The following is a 16,195-nucleotide window of genomic DNA, read 5'->3' as shown; positions in this document are numbered from 1 at the left end:
CCACCTTACTGCAAAGACCACCTCTGGTTATAATATAGCAGCAGTTTGTCACAGCTGGCAAATAACACGGTGAATGGAAACATATAGTGCTATAATGGACTAACGGCACCTCCCCACCCAGACTATCCACCAGGAGTGCCCAGCCAGCTTGCTGGAAATTATCTGAGGCCAGGGGACACCTCCGTAACCCTTCAGAAGCCGAAGCCCGGCGGTGAAGGACGCAGGTATTTACCCCCAACGCGCCGCCCCTCAGGGCCCAAAATGGCGGCGGGCGCCAAGCGCAAGCGCCCCGGATTCAGGGCGGAAGCGGCTTCACGAGCCGGGCAAGGGCCACTTCCGGCGGGGGCTCGCCGGCTGCCGGAAGCGGCGGTGTGTGCGGGGCGCAAGATGGCGGCGGGGATGTACCTGGAGCACTACCTGGACAGTAAGCGCCGCCGCGGCGGGGCGAGGAGGAGGACGAGGAGGAGGAGGAGGAGGGGCGCGGCCGGGGCCGGGGCCGGGGCCGGGGCCGGCCTGCCCGCCCGCACCCACACACCGCGTACCGGGCATGGGATCTGTGGCGGGCTGGCGAGCCCCAGGGCCGGCAGCCTCGCCCGGCTGCTCTCGGCCTGGCCTGGCCTGTGTCGTTAGGAAGGGAAACCTATTAAGAAAGGTTAAAATAATTTAAAAAGTTCAGGAACTGTAGTAAGTGATGCTGTGCCACGAAAGCTGAAAAGACACTGGGAGCGTGCAGGCAAGAATATTGATCTAGGGTCTGTGAAGAGGGAGCAAAAGGTAGGTAGAAAAGTTGGATGAGGACGAAAAGATACCTGAAGGATGGGGGCTAGACAGGAGGCGAATGTACAAGGTGGACAGGGAGTTAGTGCAGGGGGGGAATGCAGTGTTTCCTTACTAGGTAGAGCACAAGTGTATATTGAGAAGGGCTGCAAAGATAAAGGAGCGAAAGACTGGGATTTGAAACCAGTAGACGGAGATGAGGAAGAAGCAGCGCTGAGTGTAGAGAGATAGGGTAGACATTAAGGCAGAGATAAAAGAATCTGTAGGTTATCTTGGTGGCTAGAGAGTGCTCCAGTTCTGGATGTCCAGCTTCTGGATGTCAGTGTTACTGTTAGCTAAAATCCATGAACTCCATGGAAACTCCTCTGCTCCCCTCTAGTGCATACTTACAGAGAAAATTACAAGGTCTTATATTTTGTCTCAGCTGAGATGTGTGGTCCTGCAACTGAGTTAGAGATTCTCATCCTGCTGAAGGTGGGTGTTAATATGGTGGTGGTGTCATTTTTTTAAGGTGTGTCGCTTTACTTTTTTAAGTTCACAATCTAAAAGTACTTAAAATATCTGGCTATGAAACTGTTGGGAAGAGCAAAACAGCATTCGCTACAGTGGCTTTGCCTTTTTTGATTTTAATCTGGTATCCCGTATTATCAGATACAACGTTATTTCCCTTCATTGGCTAACTGCAGGACAGTTGCTGTGCTCAAATTAGAGTTTATTTTAGAAAGGCAGTTTATATGGATGTTAATATGTAGAGTTGAAGAGACTCCATCTCAGCCTTCGGTGAGTTAGTTTGCTGATAGGCTTTCCTGTCACAGTTTGATGACTTGTCTGTAGCTAGTTTTCACAATTCCAATACTTAGTCATTGCACCTATACCTTTTACCTGCTGTGTTGAAGTGTCCCCTTATTAAAAGTTTCTTCCTTGTGTAGATTCTAATTAATTAAATCTTAACTTTCCTTCTGGTACCTTAGAAAAAAAAAATGAATTGCTTGTGATAACATATTTTTCAATTTTCTAATTAGCCATATTGTTCTTCTCCAAGCCTGCTCTAATCTTTTGACATCCTACTTGAAATTCTGACTCTCTGAATGCGTACGGTCCTTTATTACCAGTCTTCATTACTGTACTAACTAAAGAAGTCAGGTTATTGTTCTTCTGTTGAGTAAACCCTTATCCACATTGGCCATTGTGTTTTTAGCTGTAAGCTCACGTTCAGGTAATTATCTACCGTGATATTCAAGTCTTTCTGTTCCTTAGAGATATGGTCTGGCATCCTTTATCCATCACTTATATTGATCATTTCTAAATGTATTAGCCTAAATAAGGCTGGATGGAACATACCTGTTTGCAGTCAGGCTGTATCTTGCTGTCCTAGTGGTCTGTTCCTTTCATTTTTGTTCTTCCAGTCGGTATCTCACTTACAAGTGACTTTTTTTTTTTTTGGTGGACCAAAAACTGCTTCATGTGTGATTTTCGTGAGTGATGCTGGTAGTTCTCTGTAATGCGCTGAAAAGCCTTTCTGATACCACATCAAGTATTTGATGCAAGTTGTAGTTCAATCATTGAAAAATATTTTCGCTAATGATACGTATATTCTTTAAAAAAGGAAAAAAGTTTATCAGGAAAGTTGGAGTAGGGGGGTGTCACCCACTTAACCTGTATTGTCACCCTTGTTGAATTCTTTGAGGTGATCCCAGATCAGCTGTTCCATTTCTTTTTCTGGTTTCATGCCTGCCTGATTGTTCTCCCCCTCACTCCTTCCTTTTTTTTTCTTGATGATTATTTCAATATATATATTTTTTTAAGTTCACTCTTTAAAAGTTGAGTAATGTTCCAAAATGTCCTGTAAACTGATGCAAATAAATAGTCCAGAACTTTTGGTCAGCTCTTTTCAAAATGTCTAATATTTGCTTCTGCTTGTTGCATTGAAATTCTTTTTAGTGTTCTTTTCGCATCTAATGTAGATGTGGCTTTCAGTTGATTTTTTTTTTTCCCTCCCACAGCATTTCTCTTTCATATCGTTTACTGGCTGGATCTGTTCGGGGGATGAATGAGGAGTGTGTGATGAAAGAGGGCAGTTTGCTTGTAGGACCTCTTCAAATGCTTGAAGAAAGGAAGGTGTATAATGAATTAAGTGAAGATTGTAGGAAGAAAAGAGGTGGTGTCATTTTGAATACCACCCTGACAAAGTGAGTTTGATTGATGTTTATGTTTCCTTGTAGGACACGCTTTTTACAGGTTCTCTCCAAACAGATTGTGCTGCCCTTAAAATGAGTGAGAATTTGTAGTCAGGGTGGCAGATGGGCAGGATGCTCATAGTTGCAAGTAAAGCGTGCTTTGAACAGATAATTCTGAATAGTGAGGATTTGTAGCATTGACATTTCAAGAGGTGCGTTTGCAATGAGCTGCCCTTAATCTCTTTACCTCAGTTATTCATTTTACTGGTGAGGGAAGTGGGCTATTCCACTGTGTTGGGAAAAAACATTCTTGTGTCAAAATAACAAGCACCTTGAAAAGCTGATTATTGAGTCAGTTTTTAGATTGGATTTTGGGTAGCGTATGTGTGACTCTATTGAGCAAAGAGGATAAAATAAAACTTTGAGTCACGGCATGTGAGAAACACTGTGTGTGAAAATCTCATGTCGTTAGGTAACTAAAAACCGTATGTTAAAATGCACAAAAGGTTTGACAGAGCTGTGCATATGGCCTTAGGTATTTCGGTTTGTAACTTCTTGAGTCCTCTGTTTTGGACTTCTAAAGGTTGGTGTTTTATTGTTGTTGTGTTGTTTTGTTTTACCTGGGAAATTTTTGTGGAGTAGCCAAGTTAACAACAGATCTCTCAGTAAAAGGTGTCTGGCGGTTTCTTAGTTCTGGTATTTTAGTAGCTTTTTTTCTTCTGTAATTTAAAACTGATTTTAGACCTAGGATTAGACACGCCTTTGCTCTAAGCTGTTAATTGCGAAGTACATTTGTCTGAAATGTCTTATGCTCCTAGCAGGTGTTCTTGCAGCAAAAAAATATGCATGTTCCTTCAGTGCTGAACCTCCTCACAGAGAAACTCCGTGTCTTGTCTACTCTGATCCCCTTCCTTCCTTCATCATACTGAGGCTGTCCCTCCAATGACAATACTGAGCCAAAGAATTCGGGGAAGGGGAAGAGGAGGAGTGTTTCTTGTTCCACTTCTGTTCTTCTTGCTTGTTTATTTGTATGGCTTTTTCCTCAGTTCTCCTTAACGACTGAAGTTAAGCATAAAAAGTTTTCCATCTCTTCAAATATTGTCCTCCTTCTGGTCTCAAAACAATTTTATGTCTGCTTCTGAGGGGAGAAAGCAAGATAATGAAGTGCTTTCCTTCACGCCAAGAAAGCAGTGCAACTTTAGGAGGGGGGAAACTATGGATGCAAATGAATTAGAGATGTAGAAAGGGATGGAGGAAGAATGAGATGAAAGAAAAACATGGTATTTTGTGGTTGCATGTGCATGAGAGCTCTTTAGAGGAGTTTGTGTTTGCTCAGACTGGAGTTACTGTGTTTGGCTCAGTATTTGCACTCTCACAGGCTTAGAAATACTGTAGTGGAGGCTTTGAGTGGGAGAAAGGAAAGGTGACTAATACAGATCTTCTGGAAGATGAGATGCAAACACTGTGTTTCCTTCACGGTTAGATGTTTCAAGAGGATTGTAGAGCTTCTTTGTACCAGGCATCACTGAAGTCTGTACATTTAGAGAACAATCCCAAATAGCCTTCTGTGAGTCTTTGCTCATCCGTGAAAGTGTCATGATTGTGGGGGTTATCTTTATAGCAGAGGGAGCTGCTGTTCAACCACACTTTCTGATGTCGGTGCATCCCTGTTTATCTATTTAGAGGATATGAAAATAAAGTATAGTGACACCACCCAAATCTTTTATAGCAACAGAACCGAGGAGTGTACCTCTCCTCAGCTGGCCCATTCACCGTGAACTGACCTCACTGCTCACCTTCCTGTGCTCTGCTTCTGAGGATATGTCCGACCGGTTGCACGGATAGCTGAGGTGAACGCAAGGGTCGTGTCTGTGGGTGTGCTTTCTCATTAGAAAAATGAGAAGATCAAGTGTCACCTTCCCTGTTCGTTCCAGCCAGCCTTGTCCACCACATATTTTCCTGCCTAGACTGATGAGGCTGTTGCTTTATCTGTCTTGCTGGATGTGAAACTTTTATCATTCCAGTTGGGAAGTGTGCACCGGACTGGAAGGAAATTCAAATTTCCATTTAAAGCTATAGTTAAGCTGGTCTGTTATTGAACGAATGTCAGTATAAAGTGTGGGTAAGGACTGGTAACAAAGCAATAAAAAATGTTTCCAGCTTTCCCCACCCCATACCTCTGTGCATCTAGATTCTGCCAACATTTAGTCTAAATTAGATCTAAACACTTGGGAGAGTCATCAGCAGAGAGCTAATAACCGTGTTGAGTTTGAGAAGCAGAAGAGTGTCGCTGGCCTGTCTGCTCAGAGGGCTGCTTGGTATTCATTACGTTGTCTTGGAGGCCACCAGTCAGGACCTGCTCCAGGAGCAGACGCTAGGACATACCTGCCTCACTGAACAGGATGGTGGAGACTACACACTGAGCTGAGGAGTCCTCAGTTGGTAAGTTAACACTGAGTTAATTGTGTAGTCATTGGGGGGCTTTCTTTTTTTTAAATCCTGACTAGGGAGGCGTCAAGTTTCCTTTGTTCCTGCTATCCTGCTGGTACATGGAGATGCAGCAGTTCAGGACTGTTCAATACCAGAAAACATATTCCCATGTAAGCACAGAGCAATAGTAGCAACGTACTCCCCAGCAGCATGGGAATGTCTCTCATCTCCTCCCCAGTGTAGCGTGTGGCCACACTCTCCTGTTCCTGCCTATCAAGTTTCCTGCATCATACTTCAGGTTTGCAATCTCTTAATACGTTCTTTCCATGTTGAACATTGTTTTAGTGTCGTGGACTGGAAGATGCTTTTCACCTTCATGAGGCTTTGGATTAGCTGTGTCTGTAACGCAGCACACATGTATGGAAAATTACAGAAGATCTCATGAAAGGGAGAGGATTTGGTGATTCATAGGTATCATTTGTTTCTGTGTGAAAGCTACTGGCACAACCCACACTAAGCTAATACGTTTATTGTTGTTAATGGCCAGTTCATTTAGAACAGATTTGGTCGTTGACTGGTGCCTTCATCAGAGTTGATAGAAAAGGGTTTTACAAGGCAAAGCGTAAAAAGGGTTTTACAAGACATTTTCTCTCTATTTCTTCGCACATCTGATGTGACTGTTTTGGCAAAAAGCCCTCTGATCCCTTTGGTGGTGGTCCCTGCCCTTGGAGATCTGTGACCGACTGGAAATGCCTGAAGTGTTGCAAGTCTCGTTTGACATGCCAGTCTTCCATATCCTCCAAACTTCTCACGTCAAGGTTGATCTTTAACATAGCGATAAAGTTCCCTGGTGTGAAAGTAACAACATAGCCTACTATCCTGGTTGTGGATGCTGTAGTATTGAACTAATATAATTTAAATTAAAAAAAAAAAAGGAGAGAAAAAGAACCCTCTTTCCCCCCCAGGAAAGGGTATGCTGTCTTCTGGGGAGTGTCAGCTTTCTGTGGCTATTGCACTGACTGTTGTTGCTGACTGACTCTGTTTCTTTGGGCAGTGCTTGGTGTAGGCGCACCCTGGTGGACTGGCGTGCAGTGCACTGGCCCAGAGCTTGGGATAGCAGCGCCGCAGAATTCCTGGGTGGCCTTGGGCAATTCGCTCTACTGTGCGCCTGAGTTTGTGAAAATGTGGGTAGGACTAGTCCTTACAGGGGTGGTGGTGAGGGTAACAGGTTGCAGGTCAGGCTGCATGTGCTGCTGTAGTGCTGAGCTCGACGTGAATAGGAAGAAAGGTGTATCATTATGCTCAGATTTCGATGGAATGTGTAGGAAGATCATTAACTGAGAACACAGAATAGTAGCAGCACATTAAAAGGGTTACGTTGCCTAAAAGGAAGGATGGAGGGTTATATAAGACATCGTTCCCCTTAATGAGGAAGCAAGGAAGTTGAAGATTGCCGTAAGACAGTTGACCCGCACTATACTTAAAATGCTACAAAATTCTTAAATCGCAGCGTACCAAAAAGTCCTGCGTGCTTCCCCAGTGAGATCCCAGCCACTCTTACATTCCGGAGGGCAGGGAAGTTATCCTGCCGTTGTGCAAGTCTGTCACAAGCAGGATTTCTTAATTACCTTCAGCAATGTGGTGTCTAAACTGTTTGTTGAAATCTGTATTGTTTAATAAAGCAACCGTGATTGTGTCTCAAAATGTATTTCGACATTTTTTTAATAAATGTAATCATACGTCCGGACGTGGGAGTTGAGTAGATGCCTTGGGAAAGTCACCATGTATTTGTGTAGCGCTTGGTGCCATGGATCTCTTCAGGAATTTGGACAGTCACAATACAAGCCCATCACTGGGCTCTGCTAAAAGACGTACAATGAGAGAATGCAGCATAATGAGACTTACCAGGTTGTGCCGTTGCACAGGCTCACGGGCTTGCTGTGTGTGTGTGTGTGAATTAACATCTGAGTTCAGGAGCTGGAGTTTAAATATGTCGCCTACGCTGACACCCTACATTTGGTTGTTTGAAAAAAATTGGGGGGAAGGAGAATGGTGATAGATTCTGGTTCTTGGAGGGTGAGCGCTGAGGGTCTGCGTGGTTCTTAAGAGAAAAGACAGCGCGGTTATGGATGCCTGTATGTGATAAGGAGAATGGGAATGGCAGAAGGAATGACAAGGAAAGAGGAGAGTAAGAGAGATGGAAGAAGGATAGTGAAAGGATAAGAATCAGGGAAAGGAAAGAAGGCTTTTGACGTGTGTTAAGGAATGAAAACAAGCTTAAAAAAAAGGTGGGGGAGGCAAAAACTCAGACGTGCTGATGTACGGGATGATCCTGCTGTGGCAGGAACGAATTGGGCACAGCGGGGCAGCATGTTGCTCTGTGTGATCTGTGCAAACGAGCACGGTAGCATTTGTGACAGTCCATGCTCTGAGCCAAACCGCTGGTCCTGCTAGCACTTCCTTCCCTGCACATCTTCCCCATCCTTGTCTTCCTCTCTTGCTGCTCTGCCTTTTGTGTGCTGAGAGGCCTTTGCTTTTCCTTATTTTTCTGTCAAATTGTTGCCTGTGACAGGGTGACTGCACCTCACTGGCCTGCTCTCTAGCAATCGGACATGTCTGTCAGGGTGTCCTGACTATGCTTTCTCAGACAGACAATTTCTTTTTCCTGTGATCTGTTTCAGAATCTGAGAACTGTTTGGGTATTGTAAAATACAGCATTTAGTCAAGAAGAGCTTGGGCGCATCTTACTGTGAGAAGAAAGCATAAATGGATTGCAAAGGGAAAAGGAGAAACGCAGGAGGAAGCAATTACAGAAATATCAAATCTTTTTGGAAAGACAGAGGGGAAAGGTGTTGGTTTAGTAAGAAAGAGGAAATGGAAATTTAAATTTTAGATTTTATTTTTTTTAATGGGACTATGGACAGCATCATGTAGGCCAAACAATTTCAGCAAGCGTTTGGACCACTGCGATAAATTCTGTGTGATGAAGGGCTCTGCTTTATAAGGGTCGAGAGGAGCTTTTGGTTTAAGCTGCAGAGATCAGAAAGCTCCCCCATACTTAGGTAAGCTAACTACCACAGAAATAGTTTATTGCTGGGTTAAAACTCATTTAGCTGCAGCTTTATCATGTTAGGCTTTTTGTATAGGATGTAGAGGTAAAGGTAGAACAGAAGCTTTCCAGGTGAGGGCACGTGATGGCGTTAGTGACAGCTGGGGACGGATTTTCACAGGGACATCTGTTTTAAAAAAAAAAAAAAAAAAAAGGCAGAGCAGAGTCCCTTTCAGGTTCTGTAACGGAAGCAAATTCCTGTCCGAATTTTTCCTGCTGTTAGCACATCGCTGTGAAACTTAGCCATAACCTCATTTAGGGTTGTTCTGCCCAAAGAATAGCATCCTGCTGGTTTTTTTGCTAGCCCAGGTGTTCTCTGAACCTAACGGTTTGTAGCCCTGCCGAGGGAAAACTATGCATGTGATGGAATGTGTGCTTTTAGCAGCTTTCTTTTTTTTAGGGGAGAAAAAGGAAATTACATAGATCTTTTCTAAAAACTGCCAAGTCAAGAATTCAGAAGTCGTGATGGTCCAGGATTAATAAACTCGGTGCATATTTGGCATACTGCGTGCAATGCAAGAACAAATACTGATTTCTTCTAGAGGGCACCTCTCCTAGAGGAGAGGAATGAGAAGTAGTGTGCTGCTGCATGAAACGTGTTTCATTTCTGCACAAATTGAAAGGTTTGGAGTCAATGAGGATGGGGATTACAAGAAGAAAAAGGAATGATATTAAGATACCTGAGCTGAATTTCATCCCTGCCATTAAGTTCCCTTTGTAAGCAACAATGTTTTTCAGTATTGTGTCACTGACTTTTTTTTTTTTTTGAGATGTGTTTTGAGCTGTAGGGTTGTAATATCAGCTGTGGGCTGCTCGAGCCTTGTGTAAAGTCTGTCATACTAGGCCAAAAGGAAGTATCAAATTTAGGAATATTCAGACAACCTTAGTTTTGCTGCTTCCTATTTTTTTTCAGAACTTGATTTTGCACTGTTAACCTTGGACACAGCGCGGTGATGTGTATGTGCTGCGTGATCATGTATCTGTGTGCTTAAGGACACCTACTACCTGAAAATTTCTCAGATACTTAAAGTAGAAATGGCAACAAAAACCTATTGAGGCAATAGCTTAATTACCTACAAGGACTTCGTATGTAACTTACTGTATTCTGTTTATGTGAAAAAATAAGTTTAAATATCTTCTAAGCCCAGTGAAGCCTACAATTGCTTTTACCTCTTGTAGGAATAAATTTCGCGGCCTATGTGTTGTACTTGTAAAAAAAAATAGTAATAAAAAAAAATATCTCTTTGTTTTTCAGGAAGTGTCTCTGGTGTAGAAGCATATGACAGTGAAAACAGAGACCACTGCTGGGGCCATTGTATTAGACAGTTTTGATTATGTGTAGAGATGCCTTCATTTACATTCTGCGTGTGCTGCAGAGAGGGTTCGGGAAGCAGGCATGCTTATGTTGTGTTTCTAAAGAGCTCTTCCTCCCCATCTCCCCCCTTTTATTTATACCTGCAAGAGATTTTTTTTTTCCTATCAGGTATAAAGGTAACAACAATCAGGCTTGGACTTCAGGTTAGTGCAGTGTTAGTAGACCTCGGTTTGATTAGACAGCCGTGGAAAATAAGAATTGTTTTTATCAGCTTTGTCAGTTGAGCATCTGGTGATGGCTAGGGGGTGAGTAGCATTGTGCATTGAAAATTAATTGACTCTCAGCTTCACGTTGCTCGTTCAGAGTTGTAGAAACATTTCTTATTCGTGATGTATAGCATCCTTGCAGATTATGGTATAGGAGGCAGAACAAGGGACGGGGGGGGTTAAGACTGCTGTGGCACTGCTTCCCGTCCCACCTCAGGGTTGTTTTTTGGCTCTGCAAAGTGTCTCCTACCTCTGTCTTTAAAATGCATGCTCTAAAATTGATTCACTTCTCAGTGAATTAACATTTGATCAACTCTAGTTTTGACGTCTTTGTGTAGGAATAACGAAGTGGCATTGTTTACCAGCTGTTGTGCTGTTTTGGTTTGGTTCCTTTGTTATTACCGAAGAAAGTTCTTGGTGGATACGTTGTATTAGAATGACTGTGCTACAGGTTTTGTTTTTCTGCTCTTTTAATTTAGGCCTTTCTGAGTGGCAGCCTTCCGTTAACTAATATGATCCTATAGAACTGTGCTCCTGGATTAAATATGTGAAGTATTTATAGTCTGTCTCCTTTACGGTTGACAGCAAACAGAGGCATGCTAATGTGAACCAGGAAAGCATGCTGGGAGTCACTGGGCTGGTGTACATGTTGTTATCAGTTGAGTTAGCTTTGTTCCTGCGTTGATACGGCAGACAGGAACCTGACTTCTCCATGTATTCTCCTTTTCCTGCAGGTATTGAGAACCTGCCTTTTGAATTGCAGAGAAACTTCCAGCTCATGCGAGATCTGGATCAGAGAACAGAAGGTGAGCATTGGAGAAGGCTTCTGTGATGAGACAGCACGCGGCCTGGCCAGCTTTCCTTCACTTTGCCTGTATCACAGGGTTCTCAGGGCAGGGAAGGAAACCTGCAGCTGCTCTTATCTTTTTCTAATCTATTCTTTCCTACCTTTATACTTTATGGTCTTTCCTAACAGAATCATTCCATAGAGTGATTCTAGGTTGGAAAAGACCTCCAAAATCATCTGGTCCAACCATCCCCCTACCACCACTGTTACCCACTAAACCATGTCCCTAAGCGCCAGGTCCAACCTTTCCTTGAACACCCCCAGGGATGGTGACTCCACCACCTCCCTGGACAACCCGTTCCACTAGCGTGTATGTAAGTGTATTTATTTATTAATGGTAAACCTGTTTCAGACCTCAAGTCGGAGATCGATAAGTTGGCCACGGAGTATATCAGCAATGCACGGACTTTGTCGTCAGAGGAAAAACTGGGGCTTCTCAAGCAAATCCAGGAGGCCTATGGGAAGTGCAAGGAGTTTGGGGATGACAAGGTTCAGCTGGCAATGCAGACCTACGAGATGGTATGAAGGGAAGTGTCTAGTGGTTATTGTATGAAAGGCTATACTGAAACCCCCAGTCCTGGAAGGCCCTGATCTCTTTTTCAGGCCCTGCACGCTCTTGCTTCTCTGCTCTGGGCACAAGCCCTGTCCTCTCTCCTCTTTGCTCTCTTGGGCTCTTTTCTGTGGTAATTCCTGGTCAATGTCATCTTTGCAGGTTGATAAGCACATCCGGCGGCTGGACACAGACCTTGCTCGCTTTGAAGCAGACCTGAAGGAGAAGCAGATAGAATCGAGTGACTATGACAGCTCTTCCAGCAAGGGCAAGAAGAGTGAGTACCACCACTGGGCTGCAGATTGATACAGGAGGCAGCCAAGTGACTGTGGAAGTGGTGGGGATGAAGGCAGGCACTGGAGTGGTACAGATCAAAGACTGTTACGCTGGAATCTGAAGGACAGGTAAAAAGATGGTGTCCTGGGCTCTTTTCTGTGAGCATATTCAAGGCCACTAGATAAAACTAAGATGGGGTGCGTGGCCCAAAGCCGATATACACTCCACAGCAGGAGTGCATTTTAGTGCTGGAGAGGTTGTTACTGTCAGGCGTCTGTTTTGACGGCATGGTAGATGCAACAACTTTTTCTCTTGTTACCAGAGGGCCGAGCCCAAAAAGAGAAGAAAGCTGCCCGTGCTCGCTCTAAAGGGAAGAATTCTGATGAGGAGGCACCAAAGACTGCCCAAAAGAAACTGAAGCTTGTCCGCACGTAAGCATTTAAGAAATTTGGGGAAATGAGGAGCAGCACTACAAATCAGACCAAGGGAGACTTAGCCAGACTTCCCTGTGAAGGATCTGATCCTCACCCAGGCCAGGCTGTGTGTCTTCTGTCTCTTTTTGGGAAGAAACAGGAAAGAGGCCTTTTATTTGTTTCAGGGGAGTGTGGCGTGAAGGGGAACGCAGGTCACATCGGTGGAGGTGGGTGTGTGTGCTTAAAAAGGAGGTGTGGCTGTCTCTGGCAAATAAGGGCATTGTCATGGGTGACACGAAGGGAACCGATGCTAGTTAATTTGCTGACGTGATTTATTCCTTTCTCCTGCAGTAGCACAGAATACGGGATGCCTTCAGTCACTTTTGGAAATGTGCACCCTTCGGATGTATTGGATATGCCTGTGGACCCCAATGAGCCTACTTACTGCCTCTGCCACCAGGTCTCCTATGGGGAGATGATTGGCTGCGACAACCCAGATGTAAGAGCCTGTGCATGATGGAGATGGGGGAGGAAAGTCTCCTACAGAATGTCTTGTCCTGCTTGGGGGGGGCTGATGTAGCAAGCAGTGACAGTAGGAGGTCTTATTTCAGATAGTTTGGAAGAGCAGTGATGTGGCCTGTTAAGTGCAACTTTCTCCAGGTTTTCTCCTGAAATGACGGGCTGCTTTTCGGCCCCACCCTTAGCAAGCACAGAGGGGAATTCTGCTTAATAACGTTGTATAGGTTGGGTGTGAGTCTCTGTTTTCTGACTGATCCCGTTAACATCGCTGCTAGGGATGCAGGAGTTTGTGATCAAATGTTGGGAAACTTCAGCAGTCCAGAAACAATGATTTCAAAAGAAAACTGCTCTTTAACTGACTGCTCTCCACCCCAACAGTGTTCCATTGAATGGTTTCATTTTGCCTGTGTGGGTCTGACGACAAAACCAAGAGGAAAATGGTGAGTGAGTGCTAAAAACAAACATCCTGGAGGGCCCATTGCTGTCTGGAAAGGGGAGGTCCTGGGTGGCAAGAGGGAGGATATTGTATATACGCACTTAGAAGTCCTCTTCAGAAGGAAAAATTGAATTAAGGCTTTGGTTGGAACCTTGGAAAAGAACTTTTGAGACTGTATCTTTGTATATATTTATATATGTGTATCAGGTCATAAATGCTGGCTTTTTACTTCCCTTTCTACCAGGTTCTGCCCTCGCTGTTCCCAGGAGAGGAAGAAGAAATAAAATCCCATGAGCCCTTAGCACTGCTGCAGGAGCTCTCTTCCCCCTGCCAGGGCCTCGTCCCAACTCCCCCAGCCCTTGGGGCCTTGGCTGGGGGGAGTCTTGCCCTGTTTGTGGTTTCGGCCATCCCTGGAATGGTGTGTACCCTCACGGCAGTTCCTCTGTGTTCTGTATCCCTGGTTGCTTCCAAATCCCTAAGGGAGGCCCTCTCTGTGTACTATTCCAAACAGGTGTCTGAACCTCAAAGGGAATGAATGAGGGCACCAGGGTAGCCACCAGATTCCCAGGGATTCAGGTAGCCCCTGATTTTCCTTGGCTTTCCTTCAGCCTCCTCAGAGTTCATTGCCTACTCTCTGCTTAGAGAACAAGGCTATGGGATGGGGGAAGGAAAGGAGGTAAGTCTTCAGTATTTTAGGTCTTCGATTTTCCTGGATCTTTTTCAGGAGAGAGGGAGTAACCAGGCCACTGCTTAATCTAGTGGGTTGGTTGAGAGACTGAAAACCTAATGTACTCCTTATCTTTAATCATTCCACTACTCTGTCTGGCATTGAGCTGCCTCTTTTGTTGGGTTGAGGAGGAAGGAGGAGTGTTTAGAGCTGGCTTTGTCTCCTTTACTCCTGGGGTAAACCTGCTGGCCTTTGAAGCGCGCTGTATGAAGGAGGAAGAATTTCTGGCTGCATGGCAAGAAACAATTTGATCTAGCCTGTCCTCTGGCTCCAAAATTCTCCCTCCGTTTTGTGCAGTGGAGCTTCTCCATTATGTTCATGATGAGAAGTTTTGGGATCCAAATCCCACTTGTATAATACTGAATTAAATAAAGTTCATTGGAACAAATACTCTGTTTGCCTTGCTGTCACCTCCAAAGTAAACAATGGGTCTCTTCAGTTATTTTTTTCTCTCTCAGCTCTGCTTTTGCACAGTGGCACAGCTTTCTTCATGTGATAATCCTGAACAGTTAGACATGCTGCATAAGTCAGGTTTGAAAATGTATCCAATATACTTAGCAAAGAATTACGTAGCTTTCTAGCATCTGTGAAAAACATCTGCCCATTTAGTCATGTCCCCACATGCAACGGGATGTTTATTCACATTTTTGTTGGATCACTTTTTCGTCAGTTATCCTCTCTCAAACAAGAGTGATGTAGGTTATAGAAGACCAACCCTCACTATGACTGTAGGACAGTACAGCTGAGAGAGTAAGCCATCAAGACAAAACGCGTGCATACAACAACACGGACACGTTTTTGAGATACCTGTTAACTTGCTCCCCAGTGAGTCACCTACACTTCAGATCACCTTGTTGCCAGAAACTCCACATGCTGTTAGTAAAATAGTATTAGGCTGCAAAACAGTTGCTGGAGAATTGTCTCTCTCTAGTGTCTGCAGGTAACTGTGAGGAGATGATCCATACTGAAGCTGACCTTTGTGTATTCCATTAGCTTGGTCTGGAGATTGATGAGTTTTTCTTCCTGCCTTTTCTCTGCTTTTCAGGAGGATTTAAGCTTTTCACATGAAACAAATGCTTTCCTCAAATAAGTAACTTTTATGAGTATTGGTGGATCATTTTTGTTCTTGTGGTCACAAAGCAGAAACTCTTTTAGGGGTTCATTGTTAAAACAACTCAGAGAGCTGTGTAGGTGGAGAGTGACACTATCACCACGTAATTGTATGGGGACCCTATCGGAGCCATCAGCTCAGAAGCTGATGCCAAGCCTCCTGTTCAAGTGAGTTAGCACTGGGTCGTTCTTTCCTTTTGCTTTGAGAAGGGGTGCTTGGGTTCCTGTCTTGCACAGAAAGATACTGTGGTAAATTCTTACCCAGACTGGCTCATGTGGTTGGTGTACTGCTGCCACAGTCACGATCCTGGAGCTTCCCTCCTTAAATATAGAAGAGGAAACTGCTGGAAGATGTTGGCTGTATATCTGACACAGTCAACAGGAGATGCTATGCCACCATGTATCTGTGTGAGAAGGCTGTGGCAGAAGGAGAATTAATTTATTGAGCTGGGGTTCATCCAGATAGCAAATGAGTGCTAAACTAACAGAACAAAAGAAGGGCATGGTTTGAAGTTGAAAACTGGCTTTTGGCAAAGTGCAGGGGTGACAAAGGATGCAAAAACTATTTTAAATGGTTTGCTTTTGATGGGATGTTGGCCATCACTGGATCAGTAATCACTGGATTGTGATGGCCAACATTAGCAGCAAGATCTCTAGGAAGTGCGGGTTAGAGAGGTGTTTGAAGTGGTGGCTTTCTTACAAAGCCACTGCTGATTAGGGATAATAAGTACTTTGTAAATGCATATGGTGTAAAGTGAATGCAGTGAGTGGGCAGGGGGTTATTGCATGCCAACCCAGGAAACAGGGTGACCTGTTGCTTAGGTACTGCTTACCGTGCAGACGCAGTTCTGTTCAGGGTACCTCTAGTTTGTGAAACGCAAGTCAGGTCTTCTGCAGTCAGTACAGGTCACTGAGGGAGGAGGTAGACCAGAATACACCTGTTTTCAGGCTAAAGCCTGGGCAGAAGGTTACCATTGTGTTCTTTGGGAAGAGAACAATCCCTGTTATTTTACAGTTCGTAGCTCCTGCTAGGCTTTTTGGTTGTTTACAGGGACGCAAATAGGTGGAACATCCCATCTACTCTTAACACAAAACACGTGAGAAACACCTAGGCCGGGTTCAGAAAACTGAGAGGAGTGCTAGGTGGGGAAACAGGACCCATTGGTCCTGCCATTGTGACCTGCCTCTGCTGGGTGAAAGGAAATTCTGTCCAGTGGTGTGTAGCATTCGGGGAACGTTTGCT

At 44.4% G+C, this 16,195-nt stretch overlaps 1 protein-coding gene across 2 annotated transcripts; it reads left to right on the top strand.

Moving 5' to 3' along the window:
- The first annotated feature begins 282 nt into the window (after positions 1-282).
- On the top strand, positions 283-14,230 carry ING4 (inhibitor of growth family member 4). Of its 2 annotated transcripts, XR_013948823.1 has the most exons (9): positions 283-424; positions 10,809-10,880; positions 11,274-11,440; positions 11,634-11,748; positions 12,070-12,178; positions 12,512-12,659; positions 13,058-13,119; positions 13,360-13,533; positions 13,627-14,230. XR_013948823.1 is itself a non-coding variant. In XM_080586073.1 (8 exons), exons 1-8 carry the CDS (start codon positions 388-390, stop codon positions 13,397-13,399), a joined length of 750 nt encoding a protein of 249 aa, XP_080442199.1. In that variant the 5' UTR covers positions 283-387; the 3' UTR covers positions 13,400-14,230. The 2 variants fall into 2 exon arrangements, 1 of the variants encoding a protein (XP_080442199.1); XM_080586073.1 differs by having other exon boundaries at positions 13,360-14,230.
- The last annotated feature ends 1,965 nt before the right edge of the window (positions 14,231-16,195 follow it).

This window comes from Anser brachyrhynchus (genome assembly GCF_964034855.1).
Source record: "Anser brachyrhynchus genome assembly, chromosome: 1".
Taxonomy (NCBI): domain Eukaryota; kingdom Metazoa; phylum Chordata; class Aves; order Anseriformes; family Anatidae; genus Anser; species Anser brachyrhynchus.
Note: the sequence above shows the minus strand (reverse complement) of the source record. Positions and strands in the feature narration are given on the sequence as shown.